The 27,653-nt window shown below is 46.8% G+C and overlaps 1 protein-coding gene across 2 annotated transcripts; it reads right to left on the bottom strand.

The window, feature by feature from the left end:
- Positions 1-935: 935 nt before the first annotated feature.
- On the bottom strand, positions 936-27,453 carry PRXL2A (peroxiredoxin like 2A). Of its 2 annotated transcripts, none has more exons than XM_048506525.1 (6): positions 27,298-27,453; positions 13,930-14,109; positions 11,269-11,360; positions 6,619-6,759; positions 2,811-2,975; positions 936-1,341 (listed from the first exon to the last, which is right to left on the bottom strand). In XM_048506525.1, exons 2-6 carry the CDS (start codon positions 14,105-14,107, stop codon positions 1,237-1,239), a joined length of 681 nt encoding a protein of 226 aa, XP_048362482.1. In that variant the 5' UTR covers positions 14,108-14,109; positions 27,298-27,453; the 3' UTR covers positions 936-1,236. The 2 variants fall into 2 exon arrangements, with proteins under 2 accessions (XP_048362482.1, XP_048362483.1); XM_048506526.1 differs by lacking the exon at positions 27,298-27,453 and adding an exon at positions 17,932-18,153.
- Positions 27,454-27,653: the final 200 nt, after the last annotated feature.

Here is a 27,653-nt window from a genome sequence, read left to right as displayed (position 1 = left end):
TAGACGGAGGGGGGTGGGGGGTTTGGTAAAGAAAAAAACTGAAAAAGCTGATATGCTTTTTTCAGGATTTAAACCGAATCACCATCCCTCGTACTGGATGGTACCAGTGATGGCGGTGGAGGACGCAGTGCTTGTCTTTGGGAGACAGGACACATCAGCAATTGCTGGCAACATCTGGGATGGCTCACTACAGAATCAATCACGGGAAACTCTGCATGTTGCTACTGTGTTTCCCCGAATATAAGACAGTGTCTTATCTTAATTTTTGCTCCCATAGATGCGCTATGTCTTATTTTCAGGGGATGTCTTATTTTTCTGTGTTCTGTTCGTCGGGCATGCTTCCAAACAAAAACTTTGCTACGTTTTACTTTCAGGGGATGCCTTATATTTCGCACTTCAGCAAAACCTCTACTATGTCTTATTTTTAGGGGATGTCTTATATTCGGGGAAACAGGGTAGGTAGGCCGGCACTACTGTTATTTCTATATTGCAGGTTGGGCCAGGGGGCTCCAGAGGTCAGTAGCCCCTTCCTGGGGGGCAGGCCCAAGTGATAGTGGCATTTACTGCCACCCCGCCCCATCCAACCAAACCCACATGTTCCATGGGATATAAAAATCCAATTTAGGATAAGCTGGAGGAAACATTGAGAACACTTGGAAGAGAGGGGGAAGAAACAATGAGTTTTTACAGGGAAGGTACAAAGAAGTTCTTGCTTCAAAGCAGGTCTGTAAAGAGACGGGCAACAGGAAAACCCTCCCAGAGTCAGAATGCCCATCTGCATTACAAACGTCTCTTAGCTTTATTTTCCCCATGATAATCCGAACAATAATGTCTTATGAATAAACCGGGGGGGAGGTGCGGAATCAGGACAGAAGCAGTGAGAGAAAAGTGGTTGGCTGGCAGAAAAAAAGAAAGAAAAGAAACCCACTTGAGACTTTAATTATTTCAGTTTTTATTGCCTTCCCATCAGCCTTTCTTCTGACAAGATACCAAGAAATTCCCCAACAGTTCTGGTCTAACTGGAAGCCATCTAGACTGGACTTGAACGTTTTAGGCCCAGCCTTTCATTAATCCAGCAAGACAACAACAGAAAGGATCCCCGGATATCTAGAGCCAACAAAGCACAGCCATTCCTGTGAGACGGCAGCTGATGGTTTCTGGGTAGGAATTTCAGGTTATGTCGCTACAGACACTGTAGCTTCTACAGTTAAGAGGGCAGCAGGTATATTTCCCGTTTTAATGTTCCGAAGATTGCTGTTTTATCTCCTTAACAGCATCGAGGACAGCAGCAAGGCTCACTTTGTCTCCAAACTCCTTCTCACGATGCTCCAAGAGAACACCCTGAAACAGGACGGGGAGAAGATAGGTCAGGAAAGGGATTTTCACGGTTAAAGGGGGTTTGCTGAAGCTACCCCAGCCAGTGCATATAAAGAAGTTAATGCCAAAAGGCCAGAGTCTCAAACCTTCTTGTAATAATAAAAACTTCTAATCCTCTTTGTTCTAAGAGACCTGAAAAGATTCTTGGACCAAACCAGATGATAACATTACAGATACGTGGCGGACTCAGGGACACAGTATCCTCTAGTTCAGGGGTCTACAACCTAGACCCATCAGCCCCTGCCAGCATGGCTAATTGGCCATGCTGGCAGGGGCTGATGGGAATTGTAGTCCATGAACATCTGGAAAACCGCAGGTTGCAGACCCCTGCTCTAGTTTGACTTCTGCGTTTAAGGGGTCTTTTGGCCCCTTGGCATCTGCAAAGACACTTTCTCTAACCGTTAAGACACAGGCATTTGTGATGCCCTCTTGGCACAAGGGAACTTCCTATCTGGAATCCATGGGGTTGTGAAAGCACCAACCCAATCGCTGCTTCCTTGCACAGTTTTATTTCCAGTCGACTGTCCCAGGTGCCTGAAGGAATGGTTATCTCCCCACGCCCCTCAGGGTTAAAGCACATTACCAAGGAGAAGACTCACAATACTGCTGTACCCATTTCAGTCCATGGTCGCTCTGCAGAGGTGGGACCTATTTAGTACTTGGACAGGAGACCACCAAGGACAGATTTGCTCTGCAGAGCCAGCCAGTGGCAAAGTCCTTCTGCTCATCTCTTGCCTTGAAGGGTTGCCATAAGTCAGTGATGGCGAACCTATGGCACGGGTGCCAGAGGTGGAACTCGGAGCCCTCTCTGTGGGCACGCACACACAGAGTTCCTCATGTGGAGGGCGGAAAATCACACACACACCCCACACACACATCTAGGCTGGCCTAGGCCACTAAGCACGACATGTGCGCACCGCAGTGGGCAGGGAGGACTCGGCTGGCGGGCCTGGTGCCTGTGCTCCGGGTGGCTGCTGCCCAAGGGGGGGGGGGGGCAGAGGAGGCAGAGATGCTAGAGAGGCACAGAGTGGTTCCGCAGGGCCTGTAAGACCGAGTTGTTCCACTGGGCTTTCGGAGAGGCCAGCCACTGAGGGTGCCCCCGTCCCCCCTTGCTCTACAGGGGTCCCCAACATCATCGGGACCCACTATTTTGTTCCTGGGAGGGTTACATATGGGTTTTGTGGGACATTGTTTTAGAATGCAATTGTTTTTAACTTATATGTATGTTTTTATATATGATATTCTATTGTTCACCGCCCTGAGCCCTTCGGGGATAGGGCGGCATATTAAATCAAATAAATAAATAAATATAAATAATACATAAATAAAATCCAGTTAAAGGTTATCCTGGGAGGCCTGGCTGGAAGACCGCTCTCCAAGAACCTCCCGTGAGGGAAGAGGATATTACATTTTGCACAAGGTCTTTCCAATACCTGCTTCTCGGGACCGATGACAAAAACACCACCCAAGATGACGCCTTCTCCTTCGATGTTGCCGCTGAAGCCCCTGCACCAAGCACGGTAGAAATTCTTCCAGACATTCCACCGAACAAAGCCCAAGAACAGCATCTTCCTTTTCAGGGGTCCGTAGAATCGTTTCTGGGGAAAGGAATAAGAAACGCTTAAGGGGAGCAGGGGGAAGGACGATCTCTTTCCAGACTGTGCCCAAAGGCTTCTGGGAAAAGCAGGTTCTGAGGAGCGATTTGAAGGACGCCGGAGAAGTGGCATCTCACAGGGGTTCTGGACGATGGTGCCAGGCGGAAGGGGCAGTGAGGCAGAGGGGGTGGAGTCATTTGAAGGCACTACAAAAACATCTACCATTTCCAGTCATGGGTATCCAACTGGCCACTCTGCAAACCAGCTGTCTGCATGCCTGCATGTGTGCGCAAGGACACTGGAGTTCCACAGAAGTGCCGAAAAATACACAGAAGCCCAATGCGCATAGACCACTTACCTCGGGGCTCTTCTCTGCACAGTGGGCTTGCAGAGGGCTCTCCTTGCGTTTCTGTTTACCCATGGGGAGGCACTCCCTCCTTTCCCTGGAGTTTTTTCTGCAGAGAACTCTCCAGGGCTGGTTCTCCTTAACTCTGCTCATCAAGTGATTCTTAAAGGCACAGATCTCATTACATCCAGTAATCAAGACTGCTGACTTAGCCCTTGCACTGCACTTGTCGATATTACTATTCCCAAAGTCATCTTCCCCCACCCCAAATGAAAGGCAAAGCAATTCCCTGGACCGCAGACTGCTAAAGAAGGGGGCCATCCAAGAGCAAATATTCTCTCCCTCTCCTGTCCGCAACACTCCCTGCTGCTGGTGCTGCAGTCACAAAAGGACAGAGGTTTGTTATTTCCAAGCTCTCCTTATCTTAGTATGTCAAAATATCAAGAGAATTAGAGGTCGGTGTTGTGCAAGTGAGCTTCTGTTCTGTTACTTGAAGCAGCCGGCAACATGGGAAAGGGGTGTGAGGGGAAAGGCCTGCAAAGCAGTGAAAGGGAGAAAGAAGATTGGCCGTGGACAGAGAGAAGATCTCGAGGGCAATCTGTGCTCACTGGCAAAATCTGTCCCGCTCTGGCAGCGAAGCAAATTAGAAGTCATGCTAAAAGTGGTCTTGCTTGCTGCCGAGAGAAAAGAGAGTGAAAGTGGGGCTTGAGGAAACACCTGTACAAGATATCGTGCTGCAATGGACATTCGCCTGCACCTCGCAGCAAGCACATTGTGCGTAATCAGCCAAATATATGGCACTGGGCACAAGACTGCATTTCCTGAGAATCTTTGCTTTCATGCAAAGGGGGGGAAAAAAGATACAGTATGTTTCCAGTTTGTACGATGCTAAAGCTGTCCTTGAACAGATGTAGGCAGCTCCGGATGAAATCTTAGAAGAAGCGATCACATCGTCAGAAAAGTCAACGAATCCTGCTTTTGTCCTGTGGAGGTTTTTGTTTATTTAGGTCCCGCTGATCTTCACATTTCTGTGAAACTCAAATCTAGCTCCTTTGCCTCCAAAGAGACCTGTGTTGGGTTTTTGCCGTGAAGTTTCTTGACTCCCATGAACAAGGCAAGAGTAGCAGAGCGTAGCTTTGGGCAGGGGCAGAGGAGTGAAACATGTGCGTGCGTAAAGAACGGCCTTCCAGTGGAATGCTGGGTTGGGGGTGGGCGGAGAGGAGAGAAACTGGCACCCAAAAATGATCTATTATAGTCCACCCAACTCAGAACTCTGAACATTTCCCATTTGTAAATAACCCGACAGCGTTTTGCTCTTTCCAGGCACCCCTACAGTAGTCAAGAGGCACACCTATGTTTCGTAAACATAGCAACGCATCCATCAATTACCCCTGCCTCCTATTATCCCTTCAGGGGACGATCTGTCAGCTTGCTTGTTCCAACTCTTCCTTTTTTATTTTTAGCTCCAGCTTTTTGAAAACGGGATTGCTTAAATGGGATGGGCAGTCCTTTTTTCTCGCCGCAACTGGATGAAGAAGAAACAGTTGCTGTTTAATTTTTCTATTTAATCTGTGCGTGTCTCCGGCGACCCCTTGCAAGAACACGCCAATTCTTGAAAGATTAAAAACAAGTCTTCTGAGCGTGTTCATTAATGGTGTATAAATAGAACGGCATAAAAGCCGCTTACCCTAATGAGCAGAGCTACTAAGCCAAGCCGCATGCCCTGGATCTACTTACAGACCTTCCTGTTATACTCCAAGCGACTCAGAATGGTTTGCGAGGAGTTGGATTGGTGTGACCATTTATCGCACCACAACGATTCTGACACAAATCCATGAGAACATGGGCCAGACCATCAGGCATAGACAAGAGCCAGTGTGGTGTAATGGTTACAGTAAGGTGGCTCGGCGGCACAGCATCTTCTTGGCCCGCTGAAAGTCCCAAGTTCAATACCCAGCATCTCCAGTTAAAAGAAACCAGCGGCAGGTGGCGTGAAAGACCTCTACCTGACACTGGAGTGTTGCTACCAGTCTGAGCAGACAATACTTACTTCGGTGGGGTGTTGTGGAGTTTCTGGGTTGTATGGCTGTGTTCCAGTAGCATTTTCTCCAGACATTTCACCTGCATCTGTGGCTGGCATCTTCAGAGGATGCCAGTCACAGATGCAGGTGGAAATGCTACTGGTCATACAGCCCGGAAACCCCACAACACCCCAGCGATTCCGGCTGTGAAAGCCTTCGACAATACTGACTTCAATGAACCAATGATCTGATTTCGCTTCATATGCTGGACTATGAGCTGGGAGGTCCACGTTCAAATTCTTCACTCTGCTATGTAACTCACTGGGTGATCACTCACAGCGTAACCTACTTCCCGGATAATTGCAAGAATAAACTGAGGAAGGAAGAGCCACGTGTGTTACTCCAACCTCCTGGGAAGAAAGGAAGGGATAAAAATGTTCTGAACATGTAGGTGTCTGGATCAGAGACAGGGAAATCCCATTTTTCAAAAATCTGAACCATTCGTGTTTGACTTGAGACTAATGCTGGCCCAACGAGAAAGAGAGAAGAATTATAACTTTTTTCACAATTTTTAGCCTAAATCAGTGATGGCGAACCTTTTCGAGACCGAGTGCCAAAATTGCAACCCAAAACCCACTTATTTATCGCAAAGTGCCAACCCGGCAATTTAACCTGAATACTGAGTTTTTCATTTAGAAAAAATGGTTGGCTCCGAGGCGCGCGTTACTCGGGAGTAAGCTTGGTGAAGCAACCGTGCAACACTTCAAATGGGTGAATCACGACCCTAGGAGGGTTTACTCAGAAGCAAGCGCCATTGCCAGCAACCGAGCTTACTCCCAGGTAAAGGATCGTGCCCAGGCTAGCCTAGATGTGTGTGTGTGTATGTGTGTGGGGAGATTTTCTGCCCCCCCCATAATGAACTTTGTGCACATGTGCCCACAGAAAGGGCTCTGAGTGCCACCTCTGGCACCCGTGCCATAGATTCGCCACCACTGGCCTAAATCATTCAAAGAGAAAATGTTGGTCAAAACATGCATTTGCCGTACAGACAGCCAAAAAAAGTAGCCTCAAAGGCATGTAAAAATGCTTTGAGAAACAGGTTTCGTCTCCTTATTGCAGAAATGGACCATGCACCAAGCAATTTAAGCCCTTATATACCACTGGGGAGACCGAAAATAGCTATTTAGACTGAGTGGCTCAAAACCTCTGAGGTAAATCTTTGGGGTTTTCACTCTCTTACTCTTTCCAGGCTTGGCACAACTCGACAACCATGGCGTACCTTCTCATCCAGAAAGATTTCTCCCTTGAAGTACGGTTGAAAATCCTCCACCTCAGTGCCGATGTTCTCTTTCACAACAGCATAAAGCGGGACCCCCAGCTGCTCAAGCTGAGGCTTCAGAGAGGACAGCTCAGAGGCCTCCTAAAAAATGAGACAAGCATCACAACGTCGGGTGAAAGCCTCAGACAGACAGCGTTGCCTAATGGCTAAAGTGCCCAACCAGGACGCGGGAGAACCAGGTTCATAAACCGAATCAGCCATGAAACTTTTCCGGGTGATTTTCAGCCTGTCGTTCTCTTAGCCTAACCTACTTCACAGTATTGTGAAAAATAAATCCGTAGGCTTGGAGACCCACAAAGCTTTGGGGAGGAAAGATGGAATGAAGGTGTGTCAGATAAATAAGCTATTTGGCCAGAGGTGTAGCGGGGGGGAATGGTGCCCAGGGCAAAATGGTGCCCCCTGCACCACACTTAGCTGAGCCAGCAGTGGTCTTGGGCAGCCTGGCGGGGCGCCCTGCAGTAGCCTCCGCCGGGCCTGGTGGGGCAGGGCCAGGCCAAGGGGCACCCTGTGGTGGCCCTGCTAGGCCGCTCCTTCAGCCTCCAGTGGCAGGGCTGGTTGAGGGGGGGGGGAGGGGCGTGGGGGCAATTTTCCATCCCCATGTTGTAAGCGCAGAAGGAAAAGAGTGAAAAAAAGAAAGAAACAGCAAGTGATAGAAAGTGAGAGCAATAAAGAAAATATAAGAAAGAGAAAGGGAAAAGGATTTTAGATTCATAAAGGAAAGATAAACTCTTCTTTCCCTCCATTATTTTTCCTTATAATGGAGAGATGGCAACCATAAAAGCTGCTGACCAAAGAAATCATGCAGGCCTCAAACCTATTCTTTCACTAATAATGCTAACTCAGCCAAATAGCTCCAAAGATGCCCCTTTGTTCACAGTTATACAAAAGTGCAAACTAAACTGTTTTTGAGATCCTGCTGTACCCAGAAGATACTTTAAAAGTTGCCCTCTTCCCAAAACAATAGAAAGGCCCATGGGAATGTTCAAACTCCTTGTTTAAGGAACAGGGCAACAAGAAACATTAATGATAAGAGAAAACAAAGGTTTTTAGTTCACTTTACGTCAAAGGGTGAAATACTGACATCTTCCAATGGGGACTTTGGACAACCCCAAAATGTTGTGGGAACAGGGAAAATCTCCACCTTTTGTATGATTGATTGATGATGCAGGTACTTTGGGGTGTGTTCTTTGCTGCCATTTTGATGTAACCCGTCATTAATACGATAAAAGTGAGAACACACCGCCATTTTGTGTGGCTCCCCTGATCCTGTCTCCGCCCGTGGTTGGCTAAATAAAGTCTTTCAGATCTTTATTTCATTTCGACTTGAGCTTCTTTGAGCTTTTATTATTTAAACCGTTACTCCGTAGTAACAATGTGACCGAACGGGGACCCGCCTGGGGCATTTGTCCCCACCCCACTCCGTGGTGTCTACGCCAACATATTTGGCCAAGATATGATCACAAATTTGCGTGGCATCAAAGGGATGCATTGCTGGTAGATGTTTTTACAACTGGTAAAACAAAAGCTGGTAGATTAGGGCTGTGATGGGAAACTCCACAGCCAGCAATGTGTAGTCACACATTACAAACTGAGGAAACCTAAGCCCTAAATGTATGGAAAGTTCATCCGCTGAAAAGACTCCGCTGTCTCCAGACATCCTCTCGCATCTCCACACTTCATGACACATTTTCAGGAGCTCAACGCAGAACAATAGGCGGAAGGTGGGACGCTGGAGAGAAGACCATTAAAGAAATTGCTTCCTGCCACTTTTCTAACGAAAGGTTCAGAAGAACGAGGAGGAGAGGAAATGGTGACATTAAAAGTGCAAAACAGAACTGATATAAAACCACTTAACATTCCCAAAAAACCAACCCCAAGACCTGGCAACATATAACATAGGTGGGGTCCACAAATCTAGTCATAGACAGAGGTCATACATTTAAACCTGAATGACTAGAAAGGGAAAAGGCATTGTTATGCTGAGGTTCAGCTGGAGGGGAAAGCACTCAGAAAAACGGATCAAAATTAAATATTGGAATGCTCCATATCCTGCAATGAGGCCTGCTACCCAGTTAAAGAAATCCCACTGCCAATGTCATGGGGCTGACTCAGAAACCCCGCAGAATTAAACAGAGCCCATTTCACACTGGATACTTATTGATTTCATTTACAATCCAAGAATCGCGTCACACACTAAGGCGGAAACTAAATAAATGCAAAACCAATAAATCTCTGAAGTTACTACTATAATTCATAAAGTGTTGTATAACATACAAATAGACCAAAGTCATGATTCAAATTCATCAAAATAATTATCTTAAGTCTCTGTAAGTATCTAGAGTCTCTCATTCAAATTCTTATAACAATTCATATAGTGTGATATTATATGCAAAAGGCCAAAATAATGGTTCAAAGTGCATCAAAATAAATATCTCCAGTCTTTATAAATCCTTTAGAGTCTCTCTCTCAAATGCCTCACGTGTTTCAAAAAGCGTTTTCGTAGATATCTTCCTCAGGAGAGAGAGAGAGACTCTAAAGGATTTATAAAGTCTCTCTCTCAAACGCCTCACGTGTTTCAAAAAGCGTTTTCGTAGATATCTTCCTCAGGAGAGAGAGACTCTAAAGGATTTATAAAGACTGGAGATATTTATTTTGACGCTCTTTGAACCATTATTTTGGCCTTTTGCATATAATATCACACTATATGAATTGTTATAAGAATTTGAATGAGAGACTCTAGATACTTACAGAGACTTAAGATAATTATTTTGATGAATTTGAATCATGACTTTGGTCTATTTGTATGTTATACAACACTTTATGAATTATAGTAGTAACTTCAGAGATTTATTGGTTTTGCATTTATTTAGTTTCCGCCTTAGTGTGTGACGCGATTCTTGGTTTTTACATATCTATACGTTACACATTGTTGTATTGTTCTTCATTTACAATCCGTCACAAAGGCCCAGCTAGTAGCATCTCATTCACCTTTAGATTACGGCTCAAGCTCAGATTTCCAATGGGATTCACATCCCATCAGCCTCTGCCACCATGGCCAGTTGGCTGATGGGAATTGTAGTCCATGAACATCTGGAGAGCCGCAGGTTGCAGACCCCTGTTCTAGGATGAGTCTACTGTCACTTCTGCTTGTAGGTAATTAAGCCCGGGTATGGCCAGAGGCACGAGTCCTTAGACATAAGCCCAAAACATCTCGGCCTTTGCCTCCCAAACCAGCCCAGTGACTCTTGCTTCTTCTCCTTCTCTATCTTTGTTTCAATTTTAAGTGGCACTATAGTATTATACTCTAGACATCTCTGTACAGCGCCTCTGAAGGGGGAAAGCAGCATTAGATAGATATTTATTACGGCCTTTTGGCTAGCCAATAGTTTAAAATCAGAGTACATGTGAATACATAGCACTCCACTTATACAAAAATATAATATAAATTGTAAAATCCATTATAAAATCTATTGATAAATAACATTAGCTTCAGGCATTATTACAGTCCTCATCACACAGTGAAGCTCTTTGTCTTAATAAGGAACTACGCTTGTTGTGTACCAATATACAAAATTTAGCTACTTTCTGTGAAATGGCGGAAACACGATCTTCTAATAACATTCTCACAGAATTCGTATCTGAGTTATCTATGAATGGATATACATGACGAGTTAACAATGGTTGGATTGACAGCTCCCTTTCACTTTCATGTAACTTGCAATGCAATAAGATATGTGACACTGAGTCTACTTCCCCTAAGCCGCACACACAGGTTCTCCTGTGCCTTGGAATGTTTTGGAATCGGAAAGCAGCATTAAAATGCCCCTTCCTAAATACATGTAAAGAAAACTTCCCCATCGTGGAATTCAAGGCACGTACTGGATTCCCAGGTGGAGACCAAGATGGTGGACAAGATAGAAACTGGAACCTTAAGCCAATAACAGACTCTGAAGTATCAATCAGCACCGTTTATTGATGAGGTAATCAAGCACCATAGTTGGCAAAGCCAGCACTAACGAAGCTGGCGTTTACAGCCCCATATAACCCCCAACGAATCCCCCCTCCCAACTTCCCAGAGGCAGCCCCTGGAGCCGAGACTGCCCCAAGGTCAGCAACAGACAGCAGAGGAGCCACCTGGTCTCCTGCCCACAACAAGATAACAACCGTAACTCTTTTCTCACGGGACAGGCGAGACAGGGGAGGCCTACTTCACTACAAAGCATGCAAAGCCATAAAGCACAGGTCAAAGAAAGAGTGCACAGCTGACAATAGTAACATATGGCAGGCTGGTTACATATATCAAAGAGGCATTGATTGGTTATATCTGGTGGTTACATGGTTTCAAGAATGCATCTCCTTCACTCAGATATGCATCCCCCCTGACACTCCTGTCTGTTGCAAGTCATCATATATTATTTTAAAGTCTTTTGATCTGATCTTATGGATATTTTATGTTGTTTTCATTGTCTGGGAGCTTCCTATTTTAAGTTTGGCCCTTTCCATCCAGTCCATATGTTTCTTGACTCCACAGCTGACACAACTCAAATTAACTGTTATTCAGAAAAAACCCATGCAAAAACCCCACCGTACCTCTCTGCACAGAAATCATCCTGGTCTCCGTACCGCCATGATCACGGCCCCGTTCTTCCTCCACAGCTCCCCAGCTTTGAATGTTCTTTGCTCTGTTGAGGACAAAAAGTAGTGTAGGTTAGTGAACTTGTGGCTTTTCAATCCCCTGAAAAAAGAACTTGGGGGAAAGTGCTGTTAAGTCACAGCTGATTTATTGTGATCCCACAAGGTCTGACCACTAAGAAGAAGAATTTATATCCCACCTTTCTCTTTTGTAAGGAGACTCAAGGTGACTTACAAGCTCCTTTCCCTTCCTCTCCCCACACCTTGTGAGGCAGGTGGGGCTGAGAGAGTTTTGAGAGAACTGTGACTAGCCCAAGGTCACCCAGTAGGAATGTAGGAGTTCAGAAACACATCTGGTTCACCAGATAAGCCTCTGCCACTCAGGTGGAGGAATGGGGAATCAAACCCAGTTTTCCAGATTAGAGTGCACCTGCTCTTAACCACTACACCACGCTGGCTCTAAGACAATTTGTATGAAATGGTGCATGTGGAAAAAAGCAATATACAGGGATGGTGTGAAATTCACATCAGGAGGAACTAATGCTACATTTGTTGACTGCAGCTAGAATTGTTTTTAAACACTTCTGGAAAACTGAAACTGTCCCAGTACAAAAGGACTGGCTGATGAAAATCTGGGAAAAAGTTAGAATTACCATTCTAACTACATCCTGTGTTTCAGAGGTCTAAGGAGGTTGGAAACTAGGGAATACACTGGTGTTCCATAATGTGTTATATTGAAAGTCAACGGGTGGGTTAAATACTGTGATGATTCAAATACTGTGATGATCAGCAGTGTGATGCGGCGGCCAAGAAAGCCAATGCGATTCTGGGTTGTATCAATAGGAGTATAGTGTCAAGATCGAGGGATGTAATTGAACCTCTCTATTCTGCATTGGTTAGATCTCACCTGGAATATTGTGTATAGTTCTGGGCAGTTCAGGAGGGATATTGACCGGCTGGAGCGGGTCCAGAGGAGGGCAACCAAAATGGTAAAGGTTCTGGAGTCCATGCCCTACAAAGAGAGGCTTAGGGAGCTGGGGATGTTTAGTCTGGAGAAGCGTAGGTTAAGGGGTGACATGATAACCATGTTTAAATATTTGAAGGGATGTCATGTCGAAGAGGGAGCAAGCTTGTTTTCTGCTGCCTCAGAGACTAGGACACAGAGTAATGGCTTCAAGGTGAAGGAAAAGAGATTCCACCTAAACATTAGGAAGAACTCCTGACCGTCAGGGCTGTTAGACAGTGGAATTCACTGCCTCGGAGAGAGTGGTGGAGTCTCCTTCTTTGGAGGTTTTTAAACAAAGGCTGGGTCAGCATACGTCGGGATCGCTTTGGTTGTGTGTTCCTGCATTTCAGGGGATTGGACTGGATGGCCCTTGCGGTCTTTTCCAACTCTATGATTCTATGATTTGATAGTACTGTGATAATATCACGATGTTATGGAATTTATTGTATGCAGTTGGTGACATGTATGTCATCTGCATTTTCTAAGATTAAAAAACACACTGTTTCACCCAATGTAACATACTGGGTCAGATGCTGTACATGGACGTTGCCCACTGATCCCGTCCCTATCCCACCGAATGTTCTTGCTGAGGGACAAGAGATTTTTATGAACCTGAGTACAATGGGAGGGGTGTGTGGCTACAGCCATACAGGAAAGAAGTGTCTGGATTTATACCCCACCATTCTCTCCAAATTCCTTTCCATTCCTCTCCTCACAACAGAGACCTTGCGAGGTAGGTGGGGCCGAGAGAGTTGAGAGAGAACTGGGACTAGCCCAAGATCACCCAGCAGGCTTCATGTGCAGGAGTGGGAAACCACATCCAGTTTTTCAGCCACTTATGTGGAGAAGAGGGGAATCAAAACCCAGTTCTCCAGATTAGAGTCCCACCAGCTCTTAACCACGCTGGCTACATTACAATGGCAGAACTTTTCTCCCCTTTATCTTGCAAAAGCAGTGACTCCATTCATGGAGGTCCTCACACAAGAGGAAGCGGGGGGGGGGGTGTCGAATTTTGTTGATTCCCCCACCCAACCATCACCTCTCATGCGTCTCCTGACCCTCTGAAGAAGCTGGACAGGGGGAGGTATGAATTATAGCCTCTTACCTGAGCGGTCAAATTTAGTCCTATCACATCAGACCTCAGAAGCGATGCAGAGTCTCTCCCCTGGTTAATACTTGGATAGGATACCACCATGGAAGGCTAGAGTCAATATGCAGAGGAAGACAGTGGCACACTACCTCTGTTTACCTCTTGCCTCAAGCTGCCAGAATTCAGCTGTGACTTAACTGAACTTTACATACACATGAAGTCCTTGGGGGGGAAAGAAGAACAGGAAAGAAGTCCATTCCTTCTGTCTACAGCAGGGGTGTCCAACTCGGTGCTTCAGATGTTCATGGACTACAATTCGAATCAGCCATCAGCTAATTGGCCATGCCAGAAGGAGCTGATGGGAATTGTAGTCCATGAACATCTGAAGCGCCAGGGTTGGACACCTCTGGTCTGCAGGATGCAAACCACTGTACTGTTTTTCCTAGCATGTTTAATTCTGTTAATGCCCAGAATTGCAAAGATGAGACGTCAGAGGCTTCACCTTAATCTATCCCAACCGTACCTTCTCCCAGAGTCTTCAGCTCTATGTCCTCCAGAAACTCCAGCGACGCTCTCTCCACTTTAGACAGGAACAAATCCGTGTTGGCCAGGAGGATGCCAGTCACAGCGGCCCCGATGGCCCCAAGGCCGAGGGACCACATCGCCACAGTGAGGTACCCCAGGTCGAACTGTGAAAGCATACCTGGAATCAGAAGAAAGGGGGGGGGGGGAAGCCGTTGGGCGGTTGCCGTTCTTGGTTCCAAAGGAAAAAGATCTTGGAAAATCCCAGAGTTCGGGTCACAGGAACCACTGTAATCTCGTGCGGATGCACAGGGATTAAGTGCAATTCATTTCTGATCATTACAGACTGGCCTATCTGTTGTGGCCAACTCACTGTTTGGACACGTGATTCAAAAGGTACTCCAGGAAGAACACATTGCCTGTAATTCGACTGCAGTCCGCCCGCGTAACCAAGAACACTGTGTTCTTGGATCCAGGGGTGGACTGAGGTCGAATAACAGGCAATTTGTTAAATGTCCAGCCCCTATGGATGCAGAGATGTGCTTGAACATGTGAATGCTGGAATCCTGAAAGCCAGAGAAGGGGATAGAGGAGATATTGATGAGGGGACGGATGCTTCAGAGCCATGCGCTGTTCTTACTGTCCTACTATCTAGTGATAAGCTGGATTCTGCAGTCTGTCATAGATATTGTTTGTGAAAAGTTTAAAATGTCTACCGCAGTGATGGCGAACCTTTTTGAGACCGAGTGCCCAAATTTCAACCCAAAACCCACTTATTTATTGCAAAAAAAAAAAAAAAACGGTTGGCTCCGAGGTACACATTACTCAGGAGTAAGCTTAGTGAAGCAACCGTACAACGCTTCAAATGGGTGAATCACGATCCTAGGAGGGTTTACTCAGAAGCAAGCCCCATTGCCTGCAACCGAGCTTACTCACAGGTAAAGGAATGTCCAGGCCACCCTCGATGTGTGTGTGTGGGGTGTGTGTGTGATTTTCCACCCCCCCACATGATGAACTCTGTGCGTGAGTGCCCACAGAGAGGGCTCTAAGTGCCACCTCTGGCACCCGTGCCATAGGTTCACCATCACTGGTCTACCGTGTTTCCCCCAAAATAAGACAGTGTCTTACATTAATTTTTGCTCCCAAAGATGCGCTATGTCTTATTTTCCGGGGATGTCTTATTTTTCTGTGTTCTGTTCGTCGGGCATACTACCAAACAAAAACTTTGCTACGTCTTACTTTCGGGGGATGCCTTATATTTCGCACTTCAGCAAAACCTCTACCACGTCTTATTTTCAGGGGATGTCTTATATTCGGGGAAACAGGGTAGACACAGACTTGATGTGTTGGGATCTTATGTGTTCCATGCTCTGAGACAAAGAGAGACTCTTTGTACAAGCTGGAAAATGGGTTTGTTTGTTTTTAAATCAAGTGCAGGATTTTTCAAACAGGCAAGCCCCGGAAGGGCACAGAAGTGTCGGAGTAACCAAAAGCAAATGTAACATCACTGTTTTAGCTGCAACATCAAATCCAAACAATGATCTGCTGATCACCAATGTGGGCACAGTTTCTCTTCGTGAGGTATCCAGGACCTAGTTCGGACATCAATGGCTACTTCTGGGTAACTCCAGCAGCGGAATCTATTTGCACACATTCAACAGTAGATTCACTGCACACAAGTGACCGAGCGCTGAGAAAATTCAGCGATGCCCTTGCAGACGTGAACCGTGTGACCCCGTTATCTGTTGTGCTATTTTCAGGCGAGACATGCGCACCCAGTGACTAACAAACGGGTCGGGGCTTTTTCGGGCACCACACAACGATTGCGCAGAACCACAAGTAACTTGTCGCCCAGTTGCAGGGCGAGAGGACTGAGTCAGAAGTCTGACCTTGGAGCCTGCCAAGATCTTGTCTGCGCAACACTCCGAAAAGCACAGCAACACGGCATATCACAAGCAGCACACGGCACCGCAAGCATTCTCGGGCTCGAAAAATCAGAAGCTCCACAATTAAAACAAAACTATTAAAACGGAGCGACAGTGCTGCTCAAAGCAAGGAGACGCATTTTTTTTATTTAATTCATTTATTCTCGCTCTCCTTCTCCCCAGCGAGAAAGGGAGGATCTCAAAGGGGCCGCCAACGTTTCCCCCAAATTCACATCTGACACTTTTAACCGCTAGGCCACGATGGCTCTCTTAAGGAAACCCGTGAAACAGCCATTTCAAGCATATAGGGCACCAACATCCAGAACAAAGCAAGAATCTCATCGCTTGGTGGCCCTTAAGTTTGGATGTGTGCCCCATGGGGGTAAAAGTCCCACTACGCAACTGAACAGAGAACAAATGACCCTTAAGAATTAGGAAACCTGTCTGGTTTTCACAGTGCCAGAGAGCAAACAAATGAAAATGTATCGCAGGGAGAAGCAATCGGTGGTCAATTCAGGCCCCACAAGGGGACGGATAAACACCTTAGTAGCCAATTCAGCCTCAAGTCTCAGCCAGCCTTCCTTCCTAGACAATCTGCCATATTTCTACAAAGGAAATTAATTAGAAAACTAGGAAATTTGCTCACTAATAGCAGGAAGGATCAAAATATCTCCTGCTAAGCAGCAGCAACAACAACCACCTTTATTTGGCATTTAAAAATAGGTTCTAAAGCGTCGCCAGACATTTTTGAAATACAAATCCAGAGTACATTCAAAAAGCAGACAGGAAGACTGTATATAGCAGTATACATTACTTAGAAAGTTCTGTCACTTGTAAAAGAAACTTTGCTACTTTTTCCAAGAGCACGACATCTGTGTTGTTTAACAGAAGCTCCACAACAGAGCAGTCAGAGTCACTTTCAGATTTGTCTAGGGCCAGCCTGGGAGAGAAATTCCTAATGCTCACCTATCTCGGACAGTCAAGAATAATGTGAGCAAGAGTCTCCACTTGGATTTTTACAGTGTGGACAAACCCGATCCTGGAGAGAGATGGATAAGTAACGACTCTCCTGCTAAGCCTGAGTATCTACATATGTTTTGCTGTTAGGAAGGATCAGCATTCGATGTAAGTAATCAATATTTTTCTTTAAAAAATGTTCCCTGTTACCCTTTTCGAGCACACTGTCATTCTGACTCTCACAGATGCAAAAGAAGAACCCCCCAACATTGTGTAAGTATCAAGCCAATAGTAATTTTTTAAAAAATGAATGAGGGGTGCTAGGAGAGAGTTTGGAGCACTATTAATTGGGGGAGGGGGAGAGAGAGAGAAAGGTATGAGAAGCCAGATCCAACCTTGCAGCTTCTGAATTCGAAAAGGAAACTCTCATTTTTGGTAAGGATAGTCTCCATTTTACTGTTCTGCTAGCAAAGTATCTGTACAGACATGCCGTTTAAAAATATCACAGCTATTTAATATCAAGATCCAACTGTATGTTATATTATTGAGAAGGAGTACAATTACGGTATTTTTTTATTTACTAAGACAGCTTTATGGACCTCCTGTCTCAGCGGCGTGTTTGATCCTTCCGCTCCAAACGTCCCGAGGGTTACGATTCAAAGAAACCTCCCTGTCGTAATTGCCGCATCCAGATTAAAAACCTACTGTGTTGAAAAATGAGTTTCTGCCACCTTGCAGTCACTTGTAAGGCAAAGGTCCTCCAGATAAAACACACCGATTTTCACGTATTTAGAGTAACTCGGTGGAGGATTGCACATACAACCATAATCCTTTAAACGTAGGAAGTTTCCTTTCCCCTCTTCCATTCACAGGTCACAAACCCAACCCCAGAGCCCTGCCGAACAAAACACCACTACTCTAAAAACAATTTTAAAATGAACCAGAAATAGAGTTTGACGCACCACATAATAATCTACCCCTTTTTCATAGAATCCATGTTGGATCAGGTGGTACAGATTATCTGGGCTCAGTCATTGCAAGTTTTTCTTAGTAGCTTTCAGGGGCTACAATAGAGGACGTGGGCCCCGAAACTTATAGGAGGTTTAGGAGCACACACTTACCGAACCCCGCAAAGATAGAAGCTGCTCTAATGAGCAAAGTTCACCAGGATCTGGAGGAAGATCGAAGGCGTCTGGGCTGGCAGGCAGACAGGAGGAAGCTAGTTTGACTCGCCCTCCTCCAAGATAACGTGGGGCAAGACTGGGCACACAGCCCACATGGAAAGTCTTGGCATTCACCCTTTACTTATCACGCTATCGTTCTACAATAGAAATACGGGTAGGCTATCTGTGGGCACTGCTTCAAAGATGCCTTTCCCCCAAGGCAGTGAGACGACGGCACCTCAGTTTCCATACAGCGGATGCTGCACGAGGTTCTCCTCACCTTGATTTCAGTCTTGCAGAAGAAGGGCCATGAAAAGTACGGTTAGCCGGCCTGCCCTCGTGGGCTTGCCAATTGTACACATTTATGGTTTAAAGGATGGGTGGGGGCAGTGGTGGGATCCAAAAATTTTAGTAACAGGTTCCCTCGCCAGCCCCCCCTCAGCAAAGGGGGCAGAAGAGTACCTCGGCAAACCTGAGCCCTAGGCAAAACCTGAGTTGGATGCACCCCCACATGGGCAGCCACCCCACCACGACTCCCCCAATTTTTTTTGCACCAGGACATTTCTAAATCATCATCACATTATAGAAAATGCCCCAACTCACAAATCTGAACACAGCAATGGTGAAACACGCAGGTTCTTTGATAGAGACTGGGGAGATAAAAGGTACGAAAGGCTGAGAATCCATGAATTGCAGCACCTGAAAGGGATTAACCCAGTTCAGGGAGTTACATTATTAGTCGCAATTGCTATATGGAACCTTCCCGTTCAAAGGCAGGATGCCTCAGGGAGGCGAGGGTGTGGAGATGGAAAAGCGGACCCAATTAGTAAACCCCTCTCGGCACACACAAACAATTAGTAACCCACTCTTGAGAACCTGCGGGATCCAACCTCTGGGTGGGGGGATTAGAACCAACTTTGGGGATGCTCCCCGGAAATCTCTCTTACTTACCGCAAGCAACCATGACATAGAAACCCAATTCATTTGTAGATTTTGTTTGGGAAAAGCCGATTCTGTGAGGTCCAGTTAGCTAAAGATAATTACATCCCATGGTCATGCGAAAAAACACAAAGACACTACACAAACCTAATACACCGTATTAACAACACCAAGAGTACTGAGACTCTAACTGGCTGTGAAAGCATTCTTCACGCCACAATAGCAGACAGTTGAAGATGGTTTCATTTAGGAATGCACTTAATCCAGTTCATTAGCAGTCTGAAACTGTGATTGGTTTCTATGCTTTTGATTCAGTTCATTAGCAGGTCCCGAACTGTGGTTGGTTTTTATGGTTTTAATGTTGTTGTTTTTATGCTTTTAATTTTTATGCTTGGTTTTTTATGCTTTTTAATGTTGGTTTTATCTACACTGCAAGTCATTTTGAGCTGCAGAAGCAAGAAAGAAAATGTTGACAGAGAGAAATTTTTCTCTCTTTCTCACAATACTAGAACCAGGGGGCATCCACTGAAAATGCTGGTGGGGAAGAATTAGGACTAATAAAAGGAAACACTTCTTCACGCAACGTGTGATTGGTGTTTGGAATATGCTGCCACAGGAGGTGGTGATGGCCACTAACCTGGATAGCTTTAAAAAGGGCTTGGACAGATTTATAGAGGAGAAGTCGGTCTATGGCTACCAATCTTGATCCTCCTTGATCTGAGATTGCCTTAGCAGACCAGATGCTCGGGAGCAGCAGCAGCAGCAGCAGGCCATTGCTTTCACATCCTGCAGGTGAGCTCCCAAAGGCACCTGGTGGGCCACTGCGAGTAGCAGAGAGCTGGACTAGATGGACTCTGGTCTGATCCAGCTGGCTTGTTCTTATGTTCTTAAAAGTGGCTGATAAAAGTTTAAAATAAATCAAAGAGTCCTAAAATGCCAACTTATACAATTCTGTCTGAGGTTCAAGAGGAACGGGACTTCCCTGGACAGGATATGTGTGATGGCAGGGGCCACTACTCACCCCTCAAACTTACACTCAGCTTCTGATACTTACAATTATTGTATGTAACCAGCTTACATTCATTTATTTTGCATTCTACTTCTGCTAGTCTTGGGGAAGGCAACAGAAGTATGCATGGCGTGCAAACTGTAGCCCCAGAGTGCTGGATCTTTATCAGAAGCACGCACCCATTTTTCTGGGTTCCAAGAATATGCTGCCGTGGTTGCAACGTGCCTCTCACGTACTTCCATGTGCACTGTTGCAACCACATGGACTCGAAATTCATTTTGCAAGCTCCTAGCCTCATTCCGCACATGCAGAATAATGCACTTTCAAACTGCTTTCAGTGCTCTTTGAAGCTGTGCGGAATAGCAAAATCTGCTTGCAAACAGTTGTGAAAGTGGTTTGAAAACGCATTATTTTGCGTGTGCGGAAGGGGCCCTAGAGTCCTTGAGAGATAACTGACTCGGTACTGCAATTCCTAGGGTCAGAGCTAGACTAACGTCTCTTTGGGCACAATGATTACTGCTCTAGAATATGGTTTTGGTACCCTACCCCTGTCCAACAGCAGCCCAAAATGTCTCCCGAAATCTAGCTCCTGGGGGTTCCCCTCTCCTTCGGGAGCAGGAATTGAGGCAGAGGGTAGAAATTGTGCTTTGCGAAATCTTTGCACCTGCAGAATCATCTGGTCTGGTTTCAAGGCTGAGATTTGAAAAATGGCAAGTGGGATTCAAGGGGGCACGGAGCAGAGGCAGATTGAGGGGGGAACCCAAGCTGTTGCTAAATATCAGACAGAAGAAACCTCCCCAAAAAGTTGATATTTGACTAGATATACCCATTCGTACACACTACTTCTAAAGTGTGAGAGACTTTTTGAGGCATATGTATTCTATTGAGAAGCAAGCCTTCATTGGCATAGACAACAGTACAACAATAATAAAAAACGGATTAAAAAGCATAGACAATACAGGAAATAAATGTTAGGTCGAAGGAAATCTACTGGCGTTTCGTAATTTCCAGGAGAAAGTCTGCCACTGTCATACAGAGAGAAGGATCAGGGTTGTCCAACAAGTCGCGTAATCTAATTAAATCGGGGAGATGGGGTAAATGTAAAGGAGTAAGATTCACATACTTGGATCTGATGTCCTTGAATCTGAGACAGTGTAGTAATTGGTGGGCTATGTATTCTATTGAATTGTTTTGTCTTGTCATGCTATACTAGCTTGTCTGTTTTGATCTGTGGTGATGTATTGGGTTTGTTTGTTTGTTTGTTTGTTTGTTTGTTTGTTTGTTTATTTAATAAATAAATAAATAAATAAACCGCCCAATCCCCAAGGGGCTCTGGGCGGTGTACAACACTATGTATGCAAGACATAACAAGGGTCACGATAGTGACCAAATACACTAAAATCCATTAAAACAATTAAAACCATTTAAGCAGCGGACAGAAACAATAACAATAGTAATGATGGTGATGGCGTCCCGTAGCCCAATTCCTTTAAACTGCCCCCAAAAAGAGAGGGAGCGGCCAAACTCTTCCTTGAAATAGTAATGAATATACAAATAAAGTATAAAAATAGTAAACAAAAGCCCAAGGAGCAAAGCAAAGGGGGAGGCGGGGGGGGGCGCACCTCAGCGGCTGGACACTCCAAAGGCCCGGCGGAACAGCTCAGTCTTACAGGCCCTGCGGAATTCACCAAGGTCCCGCAGGGCCCGGACAGCTGGAGGGAGAGTGTTCCACCAGGCCGGAGGCAGGACCGTGAAGGTCCTGGCTCGTGTGGAGGCCAGCCGCATCATTGAGGGGCCAGGAACCACCAGCAAATTGGCCTCTGCCGAACGCAGAGGCCGAGTAGGAGCATATGGGGTAATGCAGTCTCTCAGGTACGAGGGTACTTAAATACTTTCAGACATACAAGGAAAGATCAGGTGACTTTGGAATCTAGTCACACTTGCTCAACGTCCTGCACTGCAAAGATAAAAACAACACACAATCCTGAGATGTTTGGAGGAAAATGGGAGAAAAATGTGATAAAACAGCCCTCTAAGCAGCCGCTGGCTACGGGTCTGGAGAAAAATGTCCCCTCTCTTGGGTGAGGTAAAGCGCCATTCAATTGCAGCTGATTTATGGTGACACTGTAGAGTTTTCACCACAAGACACCGAAAGAGGTGGTTTGCCATGGTCTTCATTAGCATAGCGATCCTTGACTTCCTTGGAAGACACCCATCCAAATGTCAATCAAAGTGAACCCTCCTTAGCTTCCAAGCTGTGACAAAATCGGACCAGCCTGGACTATCTGACCCTTTAACAGAAGCTTAACGGGATGCTACTGACCTCCACACCACAGAAAGGTTCAGCTAGCCAATCCTACACATTAAGCGCCTATTAAAGGGGCAGGACATTTTTTCTCCAGGACGGTTGGCAACCCCAACAGTCACTCCACCGAGGTACGCTCCCGACATGACTGTTGGACTGTTGGCAACCCTCTACCAGCTCACTCCACTCGAGGATTCTGGACAAGCTTCCTGCACACCACATATCAACACTGCCGGGCCACACCGGGCTGGGTGGTCCTGCAGCAACCACTCATGGCATCCGGAAGCAGGTAAGCAAGACATTACTCAGCTTAAGAGACCAGCCGATTCCGCTGCCTTTCTTTAATCTCTCTCCTTTCTTTTGATCCACCATAAAAGCCTTGAGTGGGAGAAAATACCATTATTCAGATTGACTAGCCGTTAATAGCGTGTCTCTCTTTGTGGTTCAGGAGAAATTGCTATAAATTCAGTTACTCATGAAATTCTGCCAGCCAAGTTTGTTTCCCTCCCAGCCACTGCCAACGATCCAAGGGCCAATAAAAGCATACGTTTGCGTGCAGTGAGCACTTGGCAGCCAAACAGCCGATTTCCAACAGATGCAGAAGAAGTAAATACCCTATATCAGTGGTGGCGAACCTATGGCACTCCAGATGTCCAAGGATTGCAACTCCCAATTGGCCATGCTGGCAGGGGCTGATGGGAGTTGTAGTCCGTGAACATCTGGAGTGCCATAGGTTCACCACCACTGCCCTATATACTCGTGTATAAGCCGAGGCACCTAATTTTACTGCCCAAACCTGGGAAAACTTGACTCGCATATAAGCCGAGGGTGGGAAGCCGGGAGGCAGAGGGAGCTCCTTATTTGGGCAGTGACATCAGGGGGGTTTGAGGAAGCCCAGCCAATCAGGGTGCCTTGGGGTTCCCCCTTCACCCTCTGAGGAGGGCAGCAACAAGCGGCCGCAGGGAGGTCGTCCCGGCCACGCCCCCAGCCTCGGCAGAGGTCTGAAGAGCCGGCTGGTAAGCGGTGACTCGTGTATAAGCCGAGGGGGCATTTTTCAGCCTTAAAACAGGGCTGAACAACTCGGCTTCTACACGAGTATATACGGTAGATATTTTGCCAGCGAGTCTTGGATTGCCAGAGGGGCCAGAGATCTCGGTGAGCCCTAGATAGTGCTCATATGGGAGATCACGGAGGAAGTCGTGGGTCACTAGATACAGGCAGATGACAAACAACTCCTGTTAATCTCTTGCCTTGAAAACCCAACTGATATTATCCCCTCTGCCAAGCTTTGCACAGCCGAGCTCAGGTGATCCACTCAGAGTGTGCGTGGACCATTCCCAACAGTCGGTAAAGTAACGTGATTCCACATCGCCTGTGCAAAGGGGAAGGAGGAGGCAATTACTACCTGTTATGAACAAACTACCCTAAATTCCCAGTCGGACAGTATCAGATCAATGAACCACCTTCTTACCACGTCTGAACCTTTGACGAGAAGTCGAGCAACCTTGCATTTCATTGCTGAACACTGCAGGAAACTGAAGTGCTCCCACTGTGGTTTCAGAGCGCATCCCTAAGTCCCTCTCGCACACGTTGAGCAATGTACTTCAGTCCACTTTCAGTGCACTTCAAAGATTGGGGTGCTGTCTGGTTTCCGGGCTGTCTGGCCGTGTTCTAGCAGCATTCTCTCCTGACGTTTCGCCTGCATCTGTGGCTGGCATCTTCAGAGGATCTGATAGTAGGAATGGAAAGCAAGTGGAGTATATATACTGTGAGGTCAAAAGGTGAGGCCCTCTGAATAGAGTAGCCTGGTATGTGAGTCACAAAGAAGTCTGTAGCCTGGGAGTAACAATGAAGATAGCAAGGTCAATAGGTGAATGCATCTGAATAGAAGTATCCTGGTCTTTGTTTCCTTGGTTGCTATTGTCTATAGTTGTCCTGTGTTTGTGTGGAGCTGATTAGTCACTGTCTTGATTCTAGAGTTTTTCAACACTGGCAGCCGAATTCTGTTCATTTTCATGGTTTCTTCCTTCCTGTTGAAGTTGTCCATGTGCTTGTGAATTTCTAAATGGCTTCTCTGTGTAGTCTGACGTAGTGGTTGTCAGAGTGGTCCAGAATTTCTGTGTTTTCAAATAATATTCTGTGTCCAGGTTGGTTTATCAAGTGTTCTGCTATTGCTGATTTTTCTGGCTGAAATGCAGGCGATGCAGGCGAAACGTCAGGAGAGAATGCTGCTAGAACACGGCCATACAGCCCGAAAACCTCACAGCACCCCAGTGATTCCGGCCGTGAAAGCCTTCGACAATACACTTCAAAGATTGTTTGCGAGTGGATGTTGCTGTTTTACGTGGAGAGCCATCGTGGTGAAGTGGTTAAGAGTGTTGGAATAGTATCTGGCCTTGAATCTCCACTTGCATCGTGCAGGCTCGCTGGGTGGCATTGGGCCAATCCCACTGTTGGCCTAATCTACCTCGCAGGGTTCTTGTGTGGATAAAACGGAGAAGAGGAGAAGGCTGTAACCTCCCTTGGGGAAGGCTGTAACCTCCCTTGGGGAAGGCTGTAACCTCCCTTGGGAGTTTTTGAAACGATAGTAGATTATTTATGTGAACATAATTGTTTATTTTTTCACTACCAGCCAGCCGGTGTGCTGCGCAATTTCTTGGGTTAATTAGTTTCACGCCGCACACCTGTTTGTGTTCATTTTGTAGTTCATTTATTGGGAAATATTCAGGTAGCGTCCAAAGCATGTTTAATCATGAGACCCGCCCAGACCTTACGTCACGGCACCTAATCCTGTTAACCAAAAGGATTCAGGTCACAGGAAGACTGGCTTCCCATCTCACCTTCCAAAGAAATCTAATCTGGGCAGCCAGCAAGGTTCACAATGGGGGGTGGGGAGAGAAATCTGCTCTCTAATTACCCCTCCTGACTCCCTTTACAAGGGCCCCAGTTTTCTCCAGCGACGTACAGAAAGCACTCCCTTAAATCCCTCCAATTGGCACCCATCTGCATAAGCAGAAACTCCGCCTCCGGCCCGGCTTGGAGCATTTTCTTTGCATTTTGCCGCAATCTACTTGGCAACCAAAAGGTGGGAAAGTGGACATTCTCACACTTCGCAGGAGCTCTTTCTTTGATCCCCAGCCAAAAGCTGGAATAACAGAGCTGGATAATTGTTATGTTATATGCAACCAAGGCCCCAAGACAGGACTCGGCTACAGATGAACCATCAAACTGATATTCGGGTCAGTAGCTGGATGGAGGGTTCACAGCTCCTGGTTGAGAAATTCCTGGCAATCTGGAGATGGAGGATGAAGAGGGACCTCAGCAGGGTGTAACTGTTTTAATGCCATAGAGTTCATCCTCCACAGCAGCCATTTTCTGGAGGGGAACTGATCTCCATAGCCTAGAAATCTCCTAATTCCAGGAGAACTCAACCTGAAAGATGGAAACCAAAGCCAGAGGGGGGGATCTTAAAAGCACTCGCACTCCCTATATCAGTGGTGGCGAACCTATGGCACAGGTGCCAGAGGTGGCACTCAGAGCCCTCTCTGTGGGCACGCACAAACAGAGTGTCCCCCCCCCCCCACACACACACATCTAGGCTGGCCTGGGCCGCTGGGCGCGATTATTAGCATTAAACCTAAGACCTAGTTTTGGGGAAGCAGTGTAGGCAACCCTGTTAAGCGCTGTTAAACCCCACAGATTTTCATGGGAAGAACTAAAGCGCAATCCTGGACCTGGGAGGAAGCTCGGTTGCTGGCAATGGGGCTTGCTTCTGAGCAAACTCTCCTAGGGTCGTGATTCACCTGTTGGAAGAGTTGCACGGTTGCTTCAAAGCAAAGCCACCGACTACCACCAAGCTTACTCCTGAGTAACGCTTGGCGACTTTCCGGAGGTTTCAACTCGTTTTTTCTAAAAACTTCGAAACCCCTACAAGCATTCACAGCGGTAGAAATTGCTGGGTTGGCACTTCATTCGCCGATAAACTCTGGGAGAGTGGGGTTTGGGTTGCAATTTGGGCACTCGGTCTCGAAAAGGTTCGCCATCACTGCCCTATATGTTTGATGGCTTTCATCCTGGCTTCCTGAGAGCATCCACCCACATATCCTTGCCCGGGTGCTGAAATTGAAGGGGGAGGCCTGCCTGGCTGTCCCCTCCCCTTCACAGGGTAGGGGAGGTGGGAGCCACCCCAGGCCTTCTCTACAGTGGCCCCCACACTGTAGAACGGGTCTCCCTCCAGAGGTTCGGCAGGTGCCTAATTTCTCGGAGTTGTATGCCATGTTTATGGTTTTTATTGTAACCCACCCTGATGCTGGCAGGGGATGATGGGAACTGTAGTCCATAACATCTGGAGGGTCGTGAGTTTGACACCTATGCTCCAGACGCAGGGGTAGGGAACCTGCGGCTCCCCAGATGTTCAGGAACTACAATTCCCATCAGCCCCTACCAGCACGGCCAATTGGCCATGCTGACAGAGGCTGATGGGAATTGTAGTTCCTGAACATCTGGAGAGCCGCAGGTTCCCTACCCCTGCTCCAGAGTAATTCCTGAGCGCAGTCTTCGCAAAGTGCGTTCTCACCACTGGGAAAAAACCGCGACCTGCCTGTGCAACACTAACCACTGCACTACACTCTCTAGACAATGAGCGCGGCATTGAGAGCTTTCCCCCAGGCCCTCTCCAAGAGGAACCTCCTCCAACATCAACCGCACCGTCTCCTACAGGGTCACCCTTCCACCGTGCATTGCTTTCTCCAAGCTGGCCTCTGCATGCACAGTGCATGCCAAAGCCTCGCGCAGGCAAGCCGCCCGCCCCAAGGGAAAGGCCCTCCTCCTCCTTAAATGCTACCTGCGAGCTTTCTCAAGCGCGCTGCTCCGGTTGCAACGTCTGCTGCACAAACTCTCATGCAATACGCAATGTCTAACATACAGTGCAGTGCAATGCAACATGCAATCTGCAGTGCAATACGCAATGCAATATGCAGTGAAATACGCAATATGAAGTGCAATGCAATGTATTTGCAATGCAACATGAAATGCAATGCGGGTGGCCGCCCAGGGAGACCACAGTACTCACACTCCAGTGGCAGCTAAAGATCCCCGGTGGCCGCTTCGGGTCAAGCGGTCCCTTCCCGCGGAGCCCAGCCGGCCATAACCTGCAGCAAATCCTTTTGCCGGTCGGAATCGGATCCTGCGGCTTTTCAAGCAGCCGCAAGCCCCGCCAGCAGAATGCCGAGAGGACAAGCCGAGGCTGGCTAATCGAGCCCATCATACACTGATCGGCAGGGAAATTCCCACCCATGCAACACCCCCCCCCCCCCGCCCCTCCTTCGGGGAAAAATAAATGTCCGAGTGGCCTATTTTCTTGGGTGCTGTGTGGTTTCCGGGCTGCACAAGGCCTTTTTTCTCTTTGCACAGTTCCCTGTAGGAGAG

Source organism: Sphaerodactylus townsendi, linkage group LG08, assembly GCF_021028975.2.
Source record: "Sphaerodactylus townsendi isolate TG3544 linkage group LG08, MPM_Stown_v2.3, whole genome shotgun sequence".
Lineage (NCBI taxonomy): Eukaryota > Metazoa > Chordata > Lepidosauria > Squamata > Sphaerodactylidae > Sphaerodactylus > Sphaerodactylus townsendi.
Note: the sequence above shows the minus strand (reverse complement) of the source record. Positions and strands in the feature narration are given on the sequence as shown.